At 41.0% G+C, this 18,831-nt stretch overlaps 2 protein-coding genes across 2 annotated transcripts; both read left to right on the top strand.

Annotated features, from left to right (window-relative positions):
* The first annotated feature begins 1,748 nt into the window (after positions 1-1,748).
* Positions 1,749-2,940, top strand: LOC129765562 (uncharacterized). Its single transcript, XM_055765966.1, has 2 exons — positions 1,749-1,844; positions 1,901-2,940. Exon 2 carries the CDS (start codon positions 2,002-2,004, stop codon positions 2,938-2,940), a length of 939 nt encoding a protein of 312 aa, XP_055621941.1. The 5' UTR covers positions 1,749-1,844; positions 1,901-2,001.
* A 603-nt stretch (positions 2,941-3,543) lies between these two features.
* Positions 3,544-7,050, top strand: LOC129765560 (uncharacterized). Its single transcript, XM_055765965.1, has one exon. The coding sequence runs from the start codon at positions 3,544-3,546 to the stop codon at positions 7,048-7,050; it is 3,507 nt and encodes a 1,168-aa protein (XP_055621940.1).
* Positions 7,051-18,831: the final 11,781 nt, after the last annotated feature.

Below are 18,831 nucleotides of genomic sequence, written 5' to 3'. Positions count from 1 at the left end.
ATGGAAACTGCGTGTACTTTTGTACTCGCTTGCCTTTGCGAGACTAGAATATGTTTTCCTAACACGGTCTTCTAAACTCAGGAACCTGGAAAAATCATGCATACACTAGAGGCGAATGAACTTTCAAGTTTCAAGCAAATTCGCGGTTTGAGAAGTACGTACACTTGAGAGATGCAAACTCCAGAGGAGAATGTAAAACAAAATAATCGTTCGATAATTCTTCCGTTTACATACTTTGTCCTAGGCATAATACCAAACGTAAAAGGACTGTCATTGAATTTACTTATAACGAAGAGCATAATCTATCACAATGCATGAATTGATCTTACATGGCATTTATTCAATCTTTTTACTCACAAAGCAAACATATTGAATTCAATTGAATTCGGAAATTGTTGCATTCAATCAAGAATTTAATCAATACAAACAAATAATTGCCAAGCTAAGGTAGTCCCACGTCAACCTTGCGGTTATATCATAGATAGAACCCACTGATTTTTAATTGTTGGTTCGAAAGTGAAATTGTGAAAAAATTCCCTGAGCTATCGTTGGTGGATCGGGTCGATCCAGACAGTCTCCTTTTAGCTCGATTTTCTTGACCCAGCGATGCTCCAACTTCATGCTCCAACATCTGAAAAATACGTTTTTTCGAGGTCTGCAAAGTAGGCCTCCGTGGCGGCGATGACCTCCTCATTTGACTCAAATTTCTGCCCGGCGAGTGACTTTTTCAAGTTTGGAAACAAAAAAAAGTCGTACGGGGCCAAATTTGGAGAATACGGTGGATGGGGCAGCAGTTCGTAATACAATTCCACCAATTTGGCCGTGACTACGGCGGAATTTCAATTTTTTCCATTTTTCTAAAATCCGCGGACACGCCTGCTTCGACACACGGTCAAAACAAAACTACGAGTCCGAACTCGGCGATGAGGCAGTACTTATTGAACCGCCCTCGTATATGCTGTAGCAAATATAAGAGCAATATGAGCGCGCGAAACAAGAGACACATTGCAAGTAAGCACGCATTAAAGCTTTACGCATATTTAGGTTCTTTTTTTCTGCCGAAGATGAAATGCTTTCTGCGTTCCTAGTTTGGGTGTAGTTACAGTGCAGTGCAGTCAAGATAATTGAAACCTAGGTAGTGCGGACTGGATCAAAACGGCTGTCAAATAAGATCCAATTGAAATGTCAAAAGAGATCCAACGATCAGGAGTGTTATTTTTCTTATGATAATCAACACTACAAAAGAGGTATTGTTGTCAGGGGCAAAAATAATTCAAATAATAAATTGAACGAACTACATTTTTCCGTCAATTGTTTATTTAACCATTGCATCTCTGAAAGAACATCTCAGCCTTTCACTGAGCAACGTATTTTTAATGTCCCCTCTCTTTGACATAACGTTTTTCCGAACGAAATAAAAACAAACGAAATCAGAGTCACGTAAATGTTTACTCCTGCGATTTGAAAATATTCGATAAAAAGTGGAAGGAAGAGATGCCAGATGATTTTTAAAAAAAAGTCTGTAAAAACATGTGAATGGCTGTTAAAAATGTGGAAAAGTCTGTAAATGTTTTTTAACGTTCATTTTCGTTAATTTTCACATAATCATTAATACTTTGTGTCACATCCCTATCGGTCGGCGCTCCTCATCGAAGCAATCTGGATCGTGCAGCCATTGGGAGAGATTGAAACGTCAAGGTGAAAAAATATCATTGTCACGATTTTGCCATTACTATCCATTACCTGAAGAAAAATATATTATTATTGAATTAGAATGCAACGATTATAAGAAATTATGAAGAGGAGAAAAATAGAGACAGAAGGAGAGAATAAGGAAACTAAACGTAAGTGAATTAGAAATGAAGTTGTTTCAGGGAATAATATGAATTGTTGTCTGTAGGAAATTTTTAATTTTGTGAATACAATATTAATTATACGGAACCCGCCTTATTCTTTCGTCTAACGAGTAACATTAAAAATTTCGTTTAAATCTGACGGAAGATGCTTGGTAGAACACCAATCAAGACTAGAAGCAAGGCCGCTCTCTGCGAAAGCCGTCGTCATGGTAACGAAGGCGATGAAAGTAATGTTCGTCACTGCAAAGCTTGTATGGATGAGGACGATACTGATATGGTCCAGTGTGATGATTGTGATGACTGGTACCACTTCAAGTGCGTAGGAGTCAACCAAGAGATCGCACACCATGATTGGTGCTGCAGCCACTGTCAAACAAATAAGGAAGCAAAGAACAATACCTCCACGAATGTTTCTGCTCCACATTTGGCAACTGAACCGCTACCCGTATTAAATTCGAACATGCCGTTAGAGCTGTCAAAGCACCATTACCGAAACGACAAGAAGCAAGGTTTCAGGGAAAACGCATGCCAGCACTCGGAAACATCGAAGAATTCAACGAGGCGAAAACAGTTGCAGTTGGAACTACAAATGCTTGATGAAGAGAGGAAGTTACAAGAAAGTGAAGAAGCGAAAAAGCGGGAATATCTTCATAAACGGTACGAATTGCTGAAGGAGATTGCCAGTGAGACGTCGTCAGTGATAGAATCTGAGGAAGAAGAGATGGGTGAAAAAGTTAGTAGGTGGTTAGAAGATGAAATTGATATCAATCGTGTTCCTGTTCATCAAGTAACGCAACCTCGCCAACCGAAGGTAGAATCAATCTTTCCGCCGCCTATCATGCAACAAGGACAAGGTCAACCGAAGTTCATTCTGCGGAACCCACGCAACGTGCAACCGAATTCTCAACAAAACCAACAAGAATCGTGCCTACAACGAATCACAACGCCCGCATTTCGACAACAAGGTCTATTCACTCAGCAAATCGAACCAAAATTTGTTCCGGAAATAAGACGAATGAAAATACAAGATGATGAATCATTTATTGATAATCAACAGTTAGCAGAGTACAATTTTCCGCACTAAATCACTTCAAGACAATCCCTCCCAGGAGATAACGCAAGTAACTTAACGCGTAATCAGATCGCCGCTCGTCAGGCTGTATCGCGCGAGCTTCCGATATTCAGTGGAACACCAGAAGAATGGCCATTGTTTTCTTCCACATTCACTACCACAACCAGTATGTGTGGATATACACAAGAAGAAAATCTAGTGCGTTTGCAGAGGTGTCTAAAAGGGAAGGCATACGACGCAGTGAAATGCATGTTAATGCATCCCTCAAACGTTCCGGTTGTAATCTCAACTCTCAAGATGCTGTATGGAAACCCAGAAGCCATCGTACAAAATTTAATGATGAAGATTAGTTTAACACCGGCTCCTAAAGTTGATAGATTGGAAACTATTATCGAGTTCGCTCTTGCCGTACAAAATCTATGTGCAACGATCGAAGCTTGCCATCTGGACGAGTATACATACAATATTGCACTCCTTAGGGACCTTGTAGAAAAGCTTCCACCATCTATAAAGCTGGATTGGGCTAGGCATCGACGAAATTTTTCAAGTGTAAATTTATCCATTTTTTCCGCATGGTTGTATGAGCTCGCTGAAACTGTCTGTCCGTTTGCACAAATGTCTACTGAATCTAAAACAAACCGAATTGGGAAGAAGAATCTGTCGTTCCTGAATACTCACGTTGAAGATGAGGAGGATGAAAGCGTTACAGTTGTTCCTCAGTCTCCGCTACCAGTGAAACAGAATTCTGTGGATAGAGTGTGCCTCGTTTGTAAGTTTAGCTGCCCCAGTATCGATAAATGCCAACGATTCGTGGGGCTAGAATACAATTCCCGGTGGGCCATGGTGAAAGATTTAGGTTTGTGCAGGAAATGCCTCAAAAAACACAAAGGAATGTGCAAACTTCAAAAGGAATGTGGAATGAATGGATGTACATTTAAGCATCACCATCTTCTTCACAAGTACCTACGTGCTGATCCCAGAACGTCCGAAAAAGATGCAGATTCCGTCGTAACGAACTCACTTGAGCGTGAATGCAACATACATCAAAATATCACCAACAAAGGGATGTTTCGAGTCGTGCCAGTTATCGTCTACGGTTCGGAAAAACATTTTAAAACCTTCGCCTTTCTCGACGATGGCTCTTCGCTCACATTGATTGATGCTGCTCTAGCGACAGAGTTGAACCTTAATGGGAAACGGGAACCGTTATGCCTAAAATGGACAGGAAATAAATGTCGCGTGGAGAATGAGTCGATGATGGTAGACATCCAGATATCCGGAACAGGAACAAACCATAAGCAATATCGCCTTCAAGGAGTGCATACAGTGTCAAGTTTAGATTTATTTCATCAAACTGTTGACGCGGAAAAGCTCGCAGCTCAGTACAAACATTTGCGTGGAATACCAATGGAGTCCTACGAGAATGTGCAACCCCGTCTCTTAATAGGAATAGATAACGCTAATCTCAGCTATGCTCTAAAGGGGCGAGAGGGAGAAATGTATGAACCAGTGGCCACGAAAACCCGACTTGGATGGGTCGTTCACGGAGGCTCAGAAAAACACGACACGTTTGTCGGGCACCATACCGTTCACACATGTCCGTGCCTTCTAGGAAACGTTGACACGTTAGAACATTCAGTGCAGGAATATTTATCGCTAGAAGGGATTGGTATCACAAAACCCGCGGTAGCTCTAACATCGAAAGAAGATCAGAGAGCGCTTCAAATCTTGAAAAGAATTGTCCAGACGGCCAATGGACATTATGAAACACATCTACTGTGGAAATACGACAAATTCCGTCTGCCAAACAGCAAACCAGTTGCTTTACGACGATTCTACTGTTTAGAAGCTAGGATGAAAAGAGAACCAGCGTTAGCCGCAGTTCTAAGAGCGCAAATTGACGATTATCGAAGAAAAGGCTACATACGAAAGCTTACGAAAGATGAAGAATTGAAGATAGAAACGCAACCAGTGTGGTACATCCCAATATTTCCCGTATTCAACCCCAATAAACCGAATAAGGTGAGAATCGTGTGGGATTGCGCTGCCGAAACCAGAGGCATATCATTGAACTCAATGCTTTTAAAGGGCCCTGACCAGGTGATTCCTCTCGATGTCGTTTTGTACAAATTCCGAGAAAATAAAGTGGGACTCAGCGGCGACATAAGAGAAATGTTTTTACAAGTATTAATTGCAAAAGCAGATCAGAGTTTCCAACTATTCCTGTGGAAGGATCCGGAAGACGAGCAACCGAGCACGAATGTGGCACAAGTGATGACATTTGGAGCTAGCTGTTCGCCAAGCTGTGCCCAATATGTCAAAAACCTTAATGCGGAGAAATACGCTGTACTTTTTCCCAGGGCTGTTGAGGCAATTACCAAGCGGCACTACGTGGACGACTTGTTGGTGAGTGTTGAAACCGAGGAAGAAGCCATTCAACTAGCGTGTGAGGTTCGCCATATTCATGCACAGGGAGGTTTCGATATAAGAAACTGGATTTCTAATTCTTCTACAGTTCTCCATGCACTTGAGGAAAAGAAAACCGACGAGAAAAGTCTTCATATCGGAGCAGAGATGGCCACTGAAAAAGTGCTCGGAATGTGGTGGTGCACTGCCACAGATAACTTCACATATAAATTGTCGAGGAAACACGATGCTGATCTACTAGCAGGAGAACGTAAACCAACAAAACGGGAAGTCCTACGTATGTTAATGTCCATATTTGACCCGTTGGGCTTAATATCGAATGTCCTTATCATCCTCAAAATATTGTTTCAAGAAGTGTGGAGATCTGCAATAGGCTGGGATGACGAAATCCCAAATAGCATACACGACAAGTGGGACCAATGGCTGCAGGTCCTTGTTAAAGTAAAAGAAGTTAGTATACCTCGATGTTACCGTTACATGACGACGATAAGTTCACCAATCATAGTCCAGCTTCACACGTTTGTTGACGCAAGTGAATTAGGCTACGCAGCGGTTGTGTATTTGCGTTTTGAGCAGGGTAACACTGTGGAGTGTATGATAGTTGGAGCGAAGTCAAGAGTAGCGCCATTAAAATTCGTTTCCATCCCACGTCTTGAGCTGCAAAGCGCTATGATAGGTGCGAGACTGGCGAATACCATCTCTAAGGCTTTAACATTTAATATCACGGAGAAGTTTTATTGGACCGATGCCCGCGATGTCCTATGTTGGATACGTTCAGATCATCGTCAGTACTCTGTATATGTAGGCTGGCGAGTAAGCGAAATATTGGAAACAACAGATGCCAGTTGCTGGAAATGGGTTTGCTCCAAAGACAATGTAGCGGATGAAGCCACCAAGTGGAAGCGACAGCTGAATATCAGAAGCGACAGTAGATGGATAAGGGGTCCTAATTTATTATGGCAAGCAAAGCACGCTTGGCCTACGGAACCATTCAACACTATCTCTACCACGGAAGAACTGCGGGCACACCTACTTTACCACAATGTGGTGCAGGAGCCATTGATACAAGTGGATAAATTGTCCAGTTGGCATCGGTTGATGCGTATAGTAGCTACGGTTCTGCGATTTGTAGAAAACTTGCGCTATAAAGCCAGAGGCAAAGACAGAAAGATAGGTCCATTAACCAACGATGAACTACGAGGTGCTTCCAATCTTCTATATCGACAAACACAAAGCGAATCTTTTCCTGACGAAACAGCTATTCTGTTCAACACTGACACAACTGAAAAAAGAATACCCAAATCAAGTTCTATCTTCAATTTGAATCCATTCCTCGACAACCAAAACGTTATGCGAATGCACGGAAGGATCCACGCTTGTGAATATGCTAGCACCGATGCCCGAAATCCAGTTATTCTACCAAAGGATCATCACATCACTAAATTAATAGTTAATGACTACCACTGCCGTTACCATCATCGTAATCATGAAACCGTGCTGAACGAGCTGAGACAGGTTTTTCGAATTCAGAAGCTACGGGTGCTGTATCGGAAAGTCAGAGCAAATTGCCAAATGTGCAAAAACCAGCGTGCATCACCACAACCACCTCCTATGGGCGGCATTCACAAGACCTTTCTCCTTTATCGGGATAGATTATTTCGGTCCACTTTCTGTAGCGGTTGGACGCAGAATTGAGAAGCGTTGGGGTGTACTTATAACCTGCCTGACCATTAGAGCAGTGCATTTAGAAATTGCACATTCGATGGACGCGGACTCTTGTATTAAAGCGTTGAGAAATTTCATGGCGAGGCGAGGAGTTCCGATTAAAATATACAGTGATCGGGGCACCAATTTTACAGCGGCCAACAAGGAGCTCAAAGCGGCACTTAAGGAAATAGATCAAAATAAAATAATCCAGGAGATAGTAAGTCCACAAACCGAATGGGAATTTCTTCCACCAGCATCCCCACACATGGGGGTTCCTGGGAGCGATTGGTGCAGACTGTGAAAATTAACTTACAACAGATGAAAGCTGGGCGCAATCCTAGCGATGAAACTCTTCGGAATTTATTAGCGGAGATAGAGAATCTGATCAATTCCCGTCCATTGACCCACGTACCGGTAGATGATCCTGACGCACCAGTCTTAACGCCGAATCATTTCAACTTAGGCTCATCAAGTGGATTAAAACCTGGGACATGTCTAGACGATAGCGCTGTTGTGTTGCGGCGGTCCTGGCGGGCGTCACAGGTGGAAGCAAATATTTTTTGGCGAAGATGGGTTAGGGATTACCTCCCGGAACTCACGAGAAGAACTAAGTGGTTCAACACAGTAAAATCAATAGAAATTAATGATGTTGTTATTGTGATCGACCCGGAATTGCCTCGCAACTGTTGGCCTAAAGGAAGGATAATCAGTGTAAACCAAGGGAAAGACGGACAGGTGAGGTCAGCAACGGTTCAGACAAAAAGTGGAATTTATGAGCGTCCTGCTACGAAGATCGCTGTTTTGGATGTTCGTCGCGAAGAACCAGTAAGCCAGGATCCTGGCGTACGTGGGGGGAGTGTCACATCCCTATCGGTCGGCGCTCCTCATCGAAGCAATCTGGATCGTGCAGCCATTGGGAGAGATTGAAACGTCAAGGTGAAAAAATATCATTGTCACGATTTTGCCATTACTATCCATTACCTGAAGAAAATTATATTATTATTGAATTAGAATGCAACGATTATAAGAAATTATGAAGAGGAGAAAAATAGAGACAGAAGGAGAGAATAAGGAAACTAAACGTAAGTGAATTAGAAATGAAGTTGTTTCAGGGAATAATATGAATTGTTGTCTGTAGGAAATTTTTAATTTTGTGAATACAATATTAATTATACGGAACCCGCCTTATTCTTTCGTCTAACGAGTAACACTTTGTACATCGCGATGCACGTAAGGTTGTATTTTGTATATATATATACAGCCATTCCATACCAAACCAATATAGTGGTTCTCAGATCTTCGTCAAAAGTGGTAATTTTGTTTTTTATCGCAAAACATTAGACTCGTATTTTTTTATTTTTTCATTAGGGTGCCCATTTCCATTTTAGGGTAATCCAAAAAATAATTTTTTTTCCACCGATTCATATCATCGACATATAAAATTGAAGCTTACGAGTTTTTGTTTCTTTGAAAAAATATTACTTTTGCGAAAAAATTGAATTCTTGTTTTTTTTTTTTTTTTTTATCCAAAATATATATTTTTATTAAGGCTCATATGGCGTCAACCTGACGGGGCCGGGAGTACAATATTTCGACAATGTTTGCCTTATAACTATGTTAGTAATATGTAACAGATTACTCGCGGTTGGCTCGAGGTTAGTATTACAAGTGTTTTCATAATTGTGATGTTGCTGTCTTCAATGATCTGTACCTGTGCCCGACACGGGATACTTCCTATTGGGATGCAGCTGACCATTAATCAGCAACGCCCCCCTAGTCTGTACCCCATATCTAGCGTGGTGCGTCTTCTCGAGGAATCCAGGATAGAATGGTCACTAGCCGGCGCAATCATCAGCTCGTGTAGAGTTGTCATGAGCGGTACAACCTTTGGCTCTTGTTGAATGATCAGTGGACTGCACAACCTTTGGCCCGTGTATCTGTAAAGAGTGTGTGTATGTATTGCCGCGACTAAGTAAAAGTTTATAGATCGAATAGGAGGGATACGAAACAGGGACACAACGAAGGAAAAATCATTAAACGTTGACATCGGCGTTCCTGAGGAACAGGTATAGATGAAGCAGAAGATCAGGATCACGGCTACCTAAGATATCCCGGACGGGGATATCCGATTGTCTGCCTTTTGCTCTCAGTGCTCTAGAGAGCTGAGAGCGAGCAGCATGGAACCGGAGACACGACCAGACAATATGCTCGATGTCGTGGTAGCCATCGCCACAATCACAAAGATTGTTTGCTGCGAGCCCAATTCGATAGAGATGCGCGTTTAGGTTGTAGTGATTGGACATAAGCCGAGATATCACGCGAATGAAATCACGACCTACATTCAATCCCTTAAACCAAGCTTTCGTCGAAACCTTAGGAATAATCGTGTGTAACCAACGACCGAACTCATCTTCACTCCACATGCGCTGCCAATTAACGAGTGTGTCCTGACGAGGAATGTGAAAAAATTCGTTATAAGTAATTTGCCTTTCAAAAAGTGTGCCTTCTGAAGCGCCCACCTTAGCTAGCGAGTCCGCTTTCTCATTCCCCGGAATCGAGCAATGAGAGGGAACCCATGCTAAGGTAATCTTGAATAATTTTTCGACCAAAACACTCAATAGATGTCTTATTCTTGTTAGGAAATAAGATGAGCGTTTATCAACTTTCATTGAGCGGATTGCCTCTATTGAGCTGAGACTGTCTGAAAAAATAAAATAGTGGTCGATGGGCAATGTTTCAATGATCTCCAGTGCGTAGTATATCGCACCCAGTTCAGCGACATACACGGAACAAGGATCTTTGAGTTTGAAAGAGGCACTGGAATTTTCATTGAAGATGCCGAAGCCAGTGGACCCGTTTATGCATGAACCGTCAGTAAAGAACATTTTATCAGATCTAACTATGCCCCCATATTCTGCCGAAAATATCGGCGGAATAGAATCTGAGCGTAGATGATCTGGGATTCCAAGGATTTTTTGTCGCATGGACAGATCAAAAATGACAGAGGAATTGCAAAAGTATGGGAAGCAAACTTGGTTGGAGATGCATGGTGAAGGGTGCACGTCGTGGGTAAGGTACTCATGGTATAGAGACATAAAACTTGACTGAGGAGTCAGTTGGAGTAGATTTTCGAAGTTATCAATCACCAATGGATTCATGATCTTGCAACGGATGAGAAATCTGTAGGATAATTCTGTGAACCGAAGAGTAAGCGGGGGTACTCCTGCCAAAACTTCGAGACTCATCGTATGTGTCGAATGCAAACACCCCATTGCTATACGCAAGCAACGATATTGTATTCTCTCCAGCTTGAGAATATGAATCCTGGCAGCTGATCGGAAGCAAAAACTGCCATATTCTAACACTGATAATATCGTTGTTTTGTATAACTGAATGAGGTCTCCTGGATGGGCACCCCACCATGTTCCGGTTATTGTTTGGAGAAAATTGATTCTTTGCTGGCATTTCTGTTTCAAATACGCAATGTGTATTCCCCAGGTACATTTAGAGTCAAAATATACTCCAAGGTATTTGAAAAACATCGAGTGCCTGATCGCTTTGCCGGATAGGTGAAGCTGGAATTGGGCGAGTTTGTGCTTCCTAGAAAAAACGACCATTTCGGTTTTCTCCGTAGAGAATTCGATACCCAGCTTGAGGGCCCACGTGAACAGATTGTTCAGGTATCTTGCAACGACTTTTGCAGAACGACGGGATTAGTACCCGTGATGGAAATAACTCCATCGTCTGCAAGTTGTCTCAACGTGCAATCTCTAGTTAGACAATCATCCATATCATTGACGTAAAAACTGTACAAGAGGGGGCTTAGGCAGGAGCCTTGCGGTAGGCCCATAAAACTGTAACGAGAAGATTTCAAGCTGCCATGATTGAAAAACATGTGCTTTTCTGAGAGTAAATTGTACAGGAAATTATAAAGAATTGGTGAAAGTCCACGATTATGAAGTTTCTCTGAGAGAATTTCCATGACAACTGAATCAAATGCCCCTTTGATATCGAGAAAAACGGAAGCCATTTGTTCTTTGCGAGCAAATGCGATTTGGATTTCAGAAGATAGCAGCGCCAGACAATCGTTCGTCCCTTTACCTCGGCGGAAGCCAAACTGCGTATTTGACAGCAAATTGTTCGTTTCAACCCACTTGTCCAAACGAAGTAGAATCATTTTCTCTAACAATTTACGAATACAGGATAACATTGCAATCGGCCTATACGAGTTGTGATCGCTAGCCGGCTTGTTGGGTTTCCGTATGGCTATCACTCTCACTTGTCTCCAGTCATGCGGGACAATATTCAGCTCCAGAAACTTGTTGAACAAGTTCAGCAAACGCTGTTTTGCCAAGTCGGGAAGATTCTTCAACAAGTTGAATTGAATCTTGTCCGACCCCGGAGCTGAATTGTTACATGAGAGAAGGGCAATTGAGAATTCCACCATCGAAAAATTCTCATAATCGCTTTGAAGTGGAATGTCGCGTACGACGTTTTGTGCAGGAGCGGTGTCGGGGCAAACCTTCCTTGCAAAGTTAAAAATCCAACGGTCAGAGTATTCCTCACTTTCGTTTGTATGGTTCCAGCCACGCATTTTCCTAGCCGTATTCCAAAGAGTGCTCATAGCGGTCTCCCTTGACAAACCATTGACGAACTCCCGCCAATATCCACGCTTTTTTGCTTTAATCAGACCTTTTAGTTTGGCTTCTAGAGCTTGGTAATTTCGAAACCATTCCACTAATCCAGCAAGTGCTTCAGATATTATTTCTGCAAATTTTCTCCAGTCAATATTTTTCGTGAGGTCATACGCAATATCGACTGACTCACGAGAACCTGATTCATTGGCGATCGATAAAATTATTGGCAGGTGATCACTACCGTGGGGATCTTGGATTACCTTCCACGTGCAATCCAGGGATAATGAAGAAGAGCAAAGTGATATGTCTAGCATACTTGCCCGTGCAGGAGGGTTGGCTATCATAGTTGCTTCCCCTGTATTTAAAACTGTCATGTTGAAGTTGTCGCACAGATCATAAATCAACGTGGCACGGCTGTCATCATAGTGTGACCCCCATGCTGTTCCATGGGAGTTGAGGTCACCTAAGATTAGCCGCGGCTCCGGCAATGCCGCGATGATATCAAAAAACTGATGGCGGCCGACCATGGTTCTTGGAGGAATATATATCGAGGCAATGCAGAAGTCTTTGCCATTGATTTGTGTCTGGCAAGCGACAACTTCAATGCCTATCATCGATGGGAGAGTGACTCTATAGAAGGAGTGACATTTTTTAATCCCCAATAGTACGCCACCAAACGAGTCACTTCGATCGAGGCGAATAATGTTGAAATCGTGGAAATTCAGCTCGTCGGCTGAAGAAAGCCATGTTTCACAGAGGGAAAATACATCACAGTTAGAACTATGAACTAAAAATTTAAATTGATCTAGTTTAGGGATGATGCTTCTGCAATTCCACTGTATTACAGTGGTCAAATCCTTGACCTCTTGCACTGAATCAGGCATCGAGGGAAATGAACGCTGCTAAAAAACCACATTTTTCTTTCAAAAATGTTCTCACAATCGGAAGCAAACATAATACTATGCTTTCAAGAGGGTCATTTATATTTAGAGCATTTAAAATGTTGTCCACCAGGTCAGAAAGCGCAAGCAAACCAGATTGTGGCTGTTGCCTCGACCGCGAAAATGGAACAGACCGGGTGGGTGCTGCTGGGGACCTCGCAACTTAACAAGGCTTGCGGTCTTGTCGTTGATGAAATTTATAAGAAAATGTAGTGTATATTTTCCATCCGCCATGCAAGGCTATACAAGTTTTAGATCACCACTTGTTTTCTTATTCTTGTTTTTGTAATTGTTGATTGAGTTATTTTTTCATAGTTTTCTCGTTTAAAGATAGGAGCGCTATATTTTTTTATATTTTTTATGAGAAGCTGAGGATTATTTACCTAACATTTCTCGATATCAGAGATGCTATGATTATCGTTTTTAAGCTATAATTTTGTAAATTTAACATGTTTTAAGTCTTCGATCAATATTCATATGTGTCTAAACTAGACCTATGCTACTAGAATCCTTCTCGTAAGTGTGATATTTTTTTCAAATTTTGCTTTTTGGCTTCAATTTAATATATTGATCATCTAAATCGGTTCAGTAGTTCCAATGTTATGATTTTTTACAGAAAGTTATTTTTGGACAAAGGGGGAAAAATGATTTTTCGAACCACCGGATAACTTTGAAACATCATATCTAAAAAACGAAAAAATAGCATCTCTGAATCGAGATATGTTATGTAAAAAATCCTCAGCTTTCAAGAAAAAATATAAGAATATAGCGTCATCCAGTCCAAAGTCATAAAAAATAAAAAACGACTACAATCAATAATTACTAAAATATAATCGCAAGTTAAATATTTTTTAATAAAAGGCTAAGTCATTAGTTTCAATTTATATGTCGATCATCTAAATTGGTTCAGTGACTCAAAAGTTATTAATTTTCATTTGTCATTTTTGGGAAAAAGTGGAAAAAAAATATTTTTCGGACCACTTAATAACTTAGGTGTTGTAAGTGTGTTTAAATGTTTCAACGATCTACACATACATGCATACACATACATACACATACATACGCGTTGTTAATTTTTATAAAAATCAGTATTTCTTCGTTGATATATTGGACATCCACCAAGGCTTGCGGTCTTGTCGTTGATGAAATTTATAAGAAAATGTAGTGTATATTTTCCATCCGCCATGCAAGGCTATACAAGTTTTAGATCACCACACGGCCATGAACCATGTCTGTGGTAACAATATCGAACAGTAACCCATATTTCGTCATAAGCAGACCCGAAAGCGAATGTAAATTGTTGAAAAATAGAATGAAAATTTTTATTCGATTTTGTTTTAATATTTAGAAGACATAGTCCTGACCCTAGCTTAACTATTTTTCAATAAATCTCCTTGCATTTCAGCAAAACAATCTTATTTAGAACAAAAAATAATCATCAGAGACAATTTTCGTTCAAGATTTTTCGTTACCTGCGGAGAATGCAATTTCTCATTAATTGTGAATAACTATATCCTCTCTTTCGTCTGCAATGATGTCAGGGCAAAAGTACTTATGTGTATAAGTTCCAAACTTCATACACACCAGATGGGCCAACCAGAAAGACTGCCGGGCCGCAGGTTGAGTATCGCTGGTCTAACGTCATGTGTATTGATATAAACTAAATATAATAACTTTTCTGTATAAAAAACTATGGAAAAATGTCATATGGTGAGTCAAATATCTTTGATGTGATGCCCTTTTTATTTTTCAAAAACCTGTGAAATATTGTTATATCCAAAAAGTCTACAACAAAAATAAAAAGTGTTTTACAGATATGTCTGTAAATTTACAAACATATTTGTAAATCTGGCAATCTGGTGGTCTGAGAATTTATTGCAAGAAATCGCTTGAAAACATGCATGAATTTGCTTGAAAATGAAGCGGATTGAGTCCGCACCACTTAGATTGAAACAATATTTTTCTACATATTGAACATATGTGCGACTCGTTCTACCATTTGGATGATAACAATACTTGTGGCACCAATCATATCCCAAAAATAACAGAGATTGGCAATTCTATTGTACAGTTGCTTAACTATTGTCCCACATTGTATTCTCGTGCTCTCCAAATTAGACTTATTTATTTTCGGCAAAATAGATTTTTGGCATATCTATCGAGGGAACCTAGGGAAACATCTCTATTCGCTCCCATCCTCGCTGAAAACAGCTACCAATGGGCTGGCCAGCTCTTCTGGGCATCAAATTCGATTCCCACATTCCAGTTCACCGGAGGAGCCGAGCAAACGCAGAAAAAAATAGCAATGCATTTAATGAAACTACCACCTACTTTGAGCTACTACTCAGGGGTCGCTTCTTGCGGTTGCGGCTCACTCGCCTGTCCCTGTAACTCGAGTGGCGGTGCTATTTGTTTATATTTCCAGATCACAATTGATTCTTAAATCTTACCTGCACGGGGAGGAGATTGTGTTCCTCCGCTCCGGTGCCCCTCCGACGACCCCGACAAATCCGTCCACCGGTGATCGTTCCTTATCGGAGTGCAAGCTTCTGCATGAATGCATTTTGAGAAGCGACAAAAGACGACCAGAACGAACACTGCAGCCAGCCAGAAGGAACTATGCTGCCGTTGTTGGCCGCACGCTGGCTGGAGTGCTCGCTGGAGGTGGGAACGAAACATGGAAAATGCAGATGTTGATGCTAATCCTCGAATCGACCCGTCGCCGTCAGCACCGCTCTCACCGTCGACGCGAGGTGTGTGAGTGTCAGGAGCTGTAAGTTGAAATCAACTCGATGAGATCGATGGGTGGTGGTGGTAGGCGGCAGGAGCGATTGACCCTGTCCCCCTCGGGTTCATCCCGGTGGTATTATACGATGTTGTGCAGGAGGGCGGCTGCGGTGTGTGAAGTGAAGACAGTTGAGGTCTCGAACATTGCAAATAAAACATGATTGTTTTTCTTGTGTTGTATTTATTGTTTGAAGTTTGATTTGTAGTTTGGTTCGTTGTCTTCTTGGGAGTATGTCTTCTTACAGCTGAGGCAGTTGGTGGGGTTCATCCAGCGCGCGCTGTTTCCACCGATGTGACCCTTTTTATGCATCGTTCCCGGGTGACAAAGAGCGAGCGATCTTATCGCGCTGGGCGAAGACATTTCTGAACATGGATGGATTCTCAGCTTGAAGGTGACTTCGGCTGGCGGCACCTCGGGGAAGTGTAGGCGAATATCGTTATGTGGACAACTTGCGGAATGCATGTTGACTCGCGCGGATTTGCGCGTTTTTGCTTTTCCAGATAAAGTTAAATATCGCTGTTCTGAATGTGATTCTCAGAAAAGAGCCCACTGCTAATTATATGTCAGTCCAAAGGTAGATTCATCCGATTCGACGAACTTGCCAAAAAAGTATTTGAAGAATTCGTTTGAAAAAGTAGTCGTTTAATCCCGCAGAAAACTTCATTGTAATGTTGAGAACGCACGCAAAATCATTCAATAGCCAGCCAGTTTCTGCAGGAAGCTGAATCATAATTAAATTTGACGTTTCTCGCTTGCCAAGACAGGACATCCGCTCTGGCCCGGGATGTAAGTGGCCGTATGGAGATCTCCGCAAGACAATAACACGAACAAAGCCAGATGGGACAGCAAATATTTCATTCATTACGTTGTGGCAAGCGAAGAACAACCGACCAAGAAGCTCAAGGCTTCTGTTGGTCGGATCTTGCCTTTGTATGAAAATTAAATTAACGTATATCACTTCACCCGGTCCACACGGCGACCGATTCCCAGTTTTTCATTATGCCCAGCCCGGAGTGGAAACGAGAGTGCGAAAATGAAATCGTCCCCGTAAGACAATCCGCGCGACCGAAAGCGTGAAGAACATATTTTTCATTCACACTTCTGAATCCAGAGCTCAAACGTCGGTTCGCGTCTGAAGCTGCACATTTGCACAGAAAAATGTCTGAGAATTAAAAGAATAGTAATGATTTCGTCTTATTCGCGCTCGGTAGGTTCAACAGGGCAGAACAAAAGCCGTGTCGTCGTGCGACCAGAAAAGGTCTGCCGGTCATCTGATACTTCCGAGGGAGCGACAAAAATTTCACCTTCACGTTCCCGGTGGCTTTCAGGTGAACAAAAACAAAAAAAAAGCTGGAGCTCCAGAGGGAAAAAATGCCTTCGCCGAAAATAAAAACTCTGCATGCAGAGCGGGTTGAGGTTCTGCTGCGTTGATGCACGGTTCGATATTGCTCTCATTGTTCCCGTTCGCCGAAACCGAATCCGAAGGGCAGGACCCCGGTTCTGACATCGAATCTGCCGGACCATAATGAAGATGTTCGATGAATGGTGGCAGGCTAATCTTGATCCGGCCAGGTTTGGCAACAGAATGCTCTACATGATGTTCTTGGAAATTTATTACAGCGGTATGGTTGTGTTTCAGGAAGAAATGCTGATAAAAAGGGAAGCCTGGTGGTTTCATTGTGCTTGGTGTTTGTCGGTCGATTCATTCAGGGCAGAAGAATGTTCCTACCGGAAAACATGAGTTTAATATCACGCTGTTATGCAGTAGACTTCTTAATTATAGTATATTCGACGGATATCCATGAACCAAGGATGTACTATTAGCTTTACATCCAAATTTCATAGATAATAAATTGTCTACGTTAATACAACTTGGGCATTTCGGAAAATCTGAGTTATCGATCTTCTTAAACCAGCTTTATAGGTTTAAACTTAAATTATAATGAGCCACATTTCACTACCATATCCAGAATCGATAAATAGTTTCAGCTTTTTCAATTATTTTATTTGATTTTTTTTCAATTTGTTTTCAAAATACTTTTACCATACTTTCAAGGCATCAGCGAAAACTGCTGTTTTCTAATTCAGATTGATAGTTATCGAAATTCTGGTACCTCGTAGTCAGTGAAAAAATAGAACGGGGAAAAAGGATAAATTGCAAAAAAACAACTATTTTCAACAGATTCGAATAACCCAAATTTGAAGTTTATCGATAATTTTGCGTGAATAGCAACTCCTCCAATGTGATATTCAACTATGTGGGATTCATAACGAAAAATTAAAAGTTAGCGGACATTTTCTACAAGATTTAATATTGGAAATTCTATTTGTGAAAAAAGTCAAAAGTATTTGTAAAAAAAGTACTTGAGTACATATATCTGAGTTACTCTCGCTTTTAACAATGCTTTGAGTTTCATCCTTTTTTCAATAACTCGATATAGCATAATGTATCACTCCCACTGTTTGAAGTAATTCGTTTTTGGCGCTAGTCCTTACCTTTTAAATCTTCCCTTTCGTTACTATCCAAACCACAGGTCTTGAGATATTGAAACCACTCACGACACTTTTCCTCACTAATAGTGGCAGACCATTATATAGATATTAATTTTTTAAATTATCTTTTTTTTAAATTAATTTTTATGTCCTCTCTATTATGTCCGTCATGATCCTGGTGATGATGGACTATTTTTATTTTTATGTTGTTGTTTTATATTATATTAGTTAAAAAAAAATAAAAGTAGTCTACATAAGTTTGAGCGTCGCGCGCGTAACATAGATATAAAGGATATTAAATTGAAAGTTTTCTAAGTGCCGGTCTAGAAATTTTTCGTTAAGGAAATTTTCTCGATTTCTCTGGATGAGGATATTCATAGTCAATCCAATACAAGGCTGGCGGTTGGGCTTGTGCTCTGGTGGACCACTCGGCTGCAAGCGCCTCGTCGGGACCGTATCGGCTATGTTGCGGACATGACTGAGTATTGGCTTGTCATTTGACATTGCAATTTTTTGAACTTATATCTGTAAATAAAATCAGTTTGTTGTTTTTTTGTTTGCCTAACTGATTTCAATGCTGAAAAAAATAACTAAATTATCTTTTAGATAACTCGTCTTGCTCAGATCTCTGTAGGGGAAGGAGGCGGGACCATCATCATCATCATCATCATCATCATCATCATCATCATCATATCTCAAGCGAAGATTTTTTCAAATTGAAGCAGAAAATGTATGTCACTCGCAAATCACAGGAATAGGTTTCTCAACTGAGTCCTCTGATTAAAAATACTTTATGGTGCAAATATTAATCGAATAAATTTGCTTTGGTTTTAACAGATAAATCTGTAAATTTATTGTACGACTACTGCTGTCGAAAAACTCTTATCACAATCATTGGATGCAAAGTTAT

The sequence above is a fragment of the Toxorhynchites rutilus genome, chromosome 2, assembly GCF_029784135.1.
Source record: "Toxorhynchites rutilus septentrionalis strain SRP chromosome 2, ASM2978413v1, whole genome shotgun sequence".
Lineage (NCBI taxonomy): Eukaryota > Metazoa > Arthropoda > Insecta > Diptera > Culicidae > Toxorhynchites > Toxorhynchites rutilus.
This window is presented reverse-complemented; position numbering and strand designations above follow the sequence as displayed.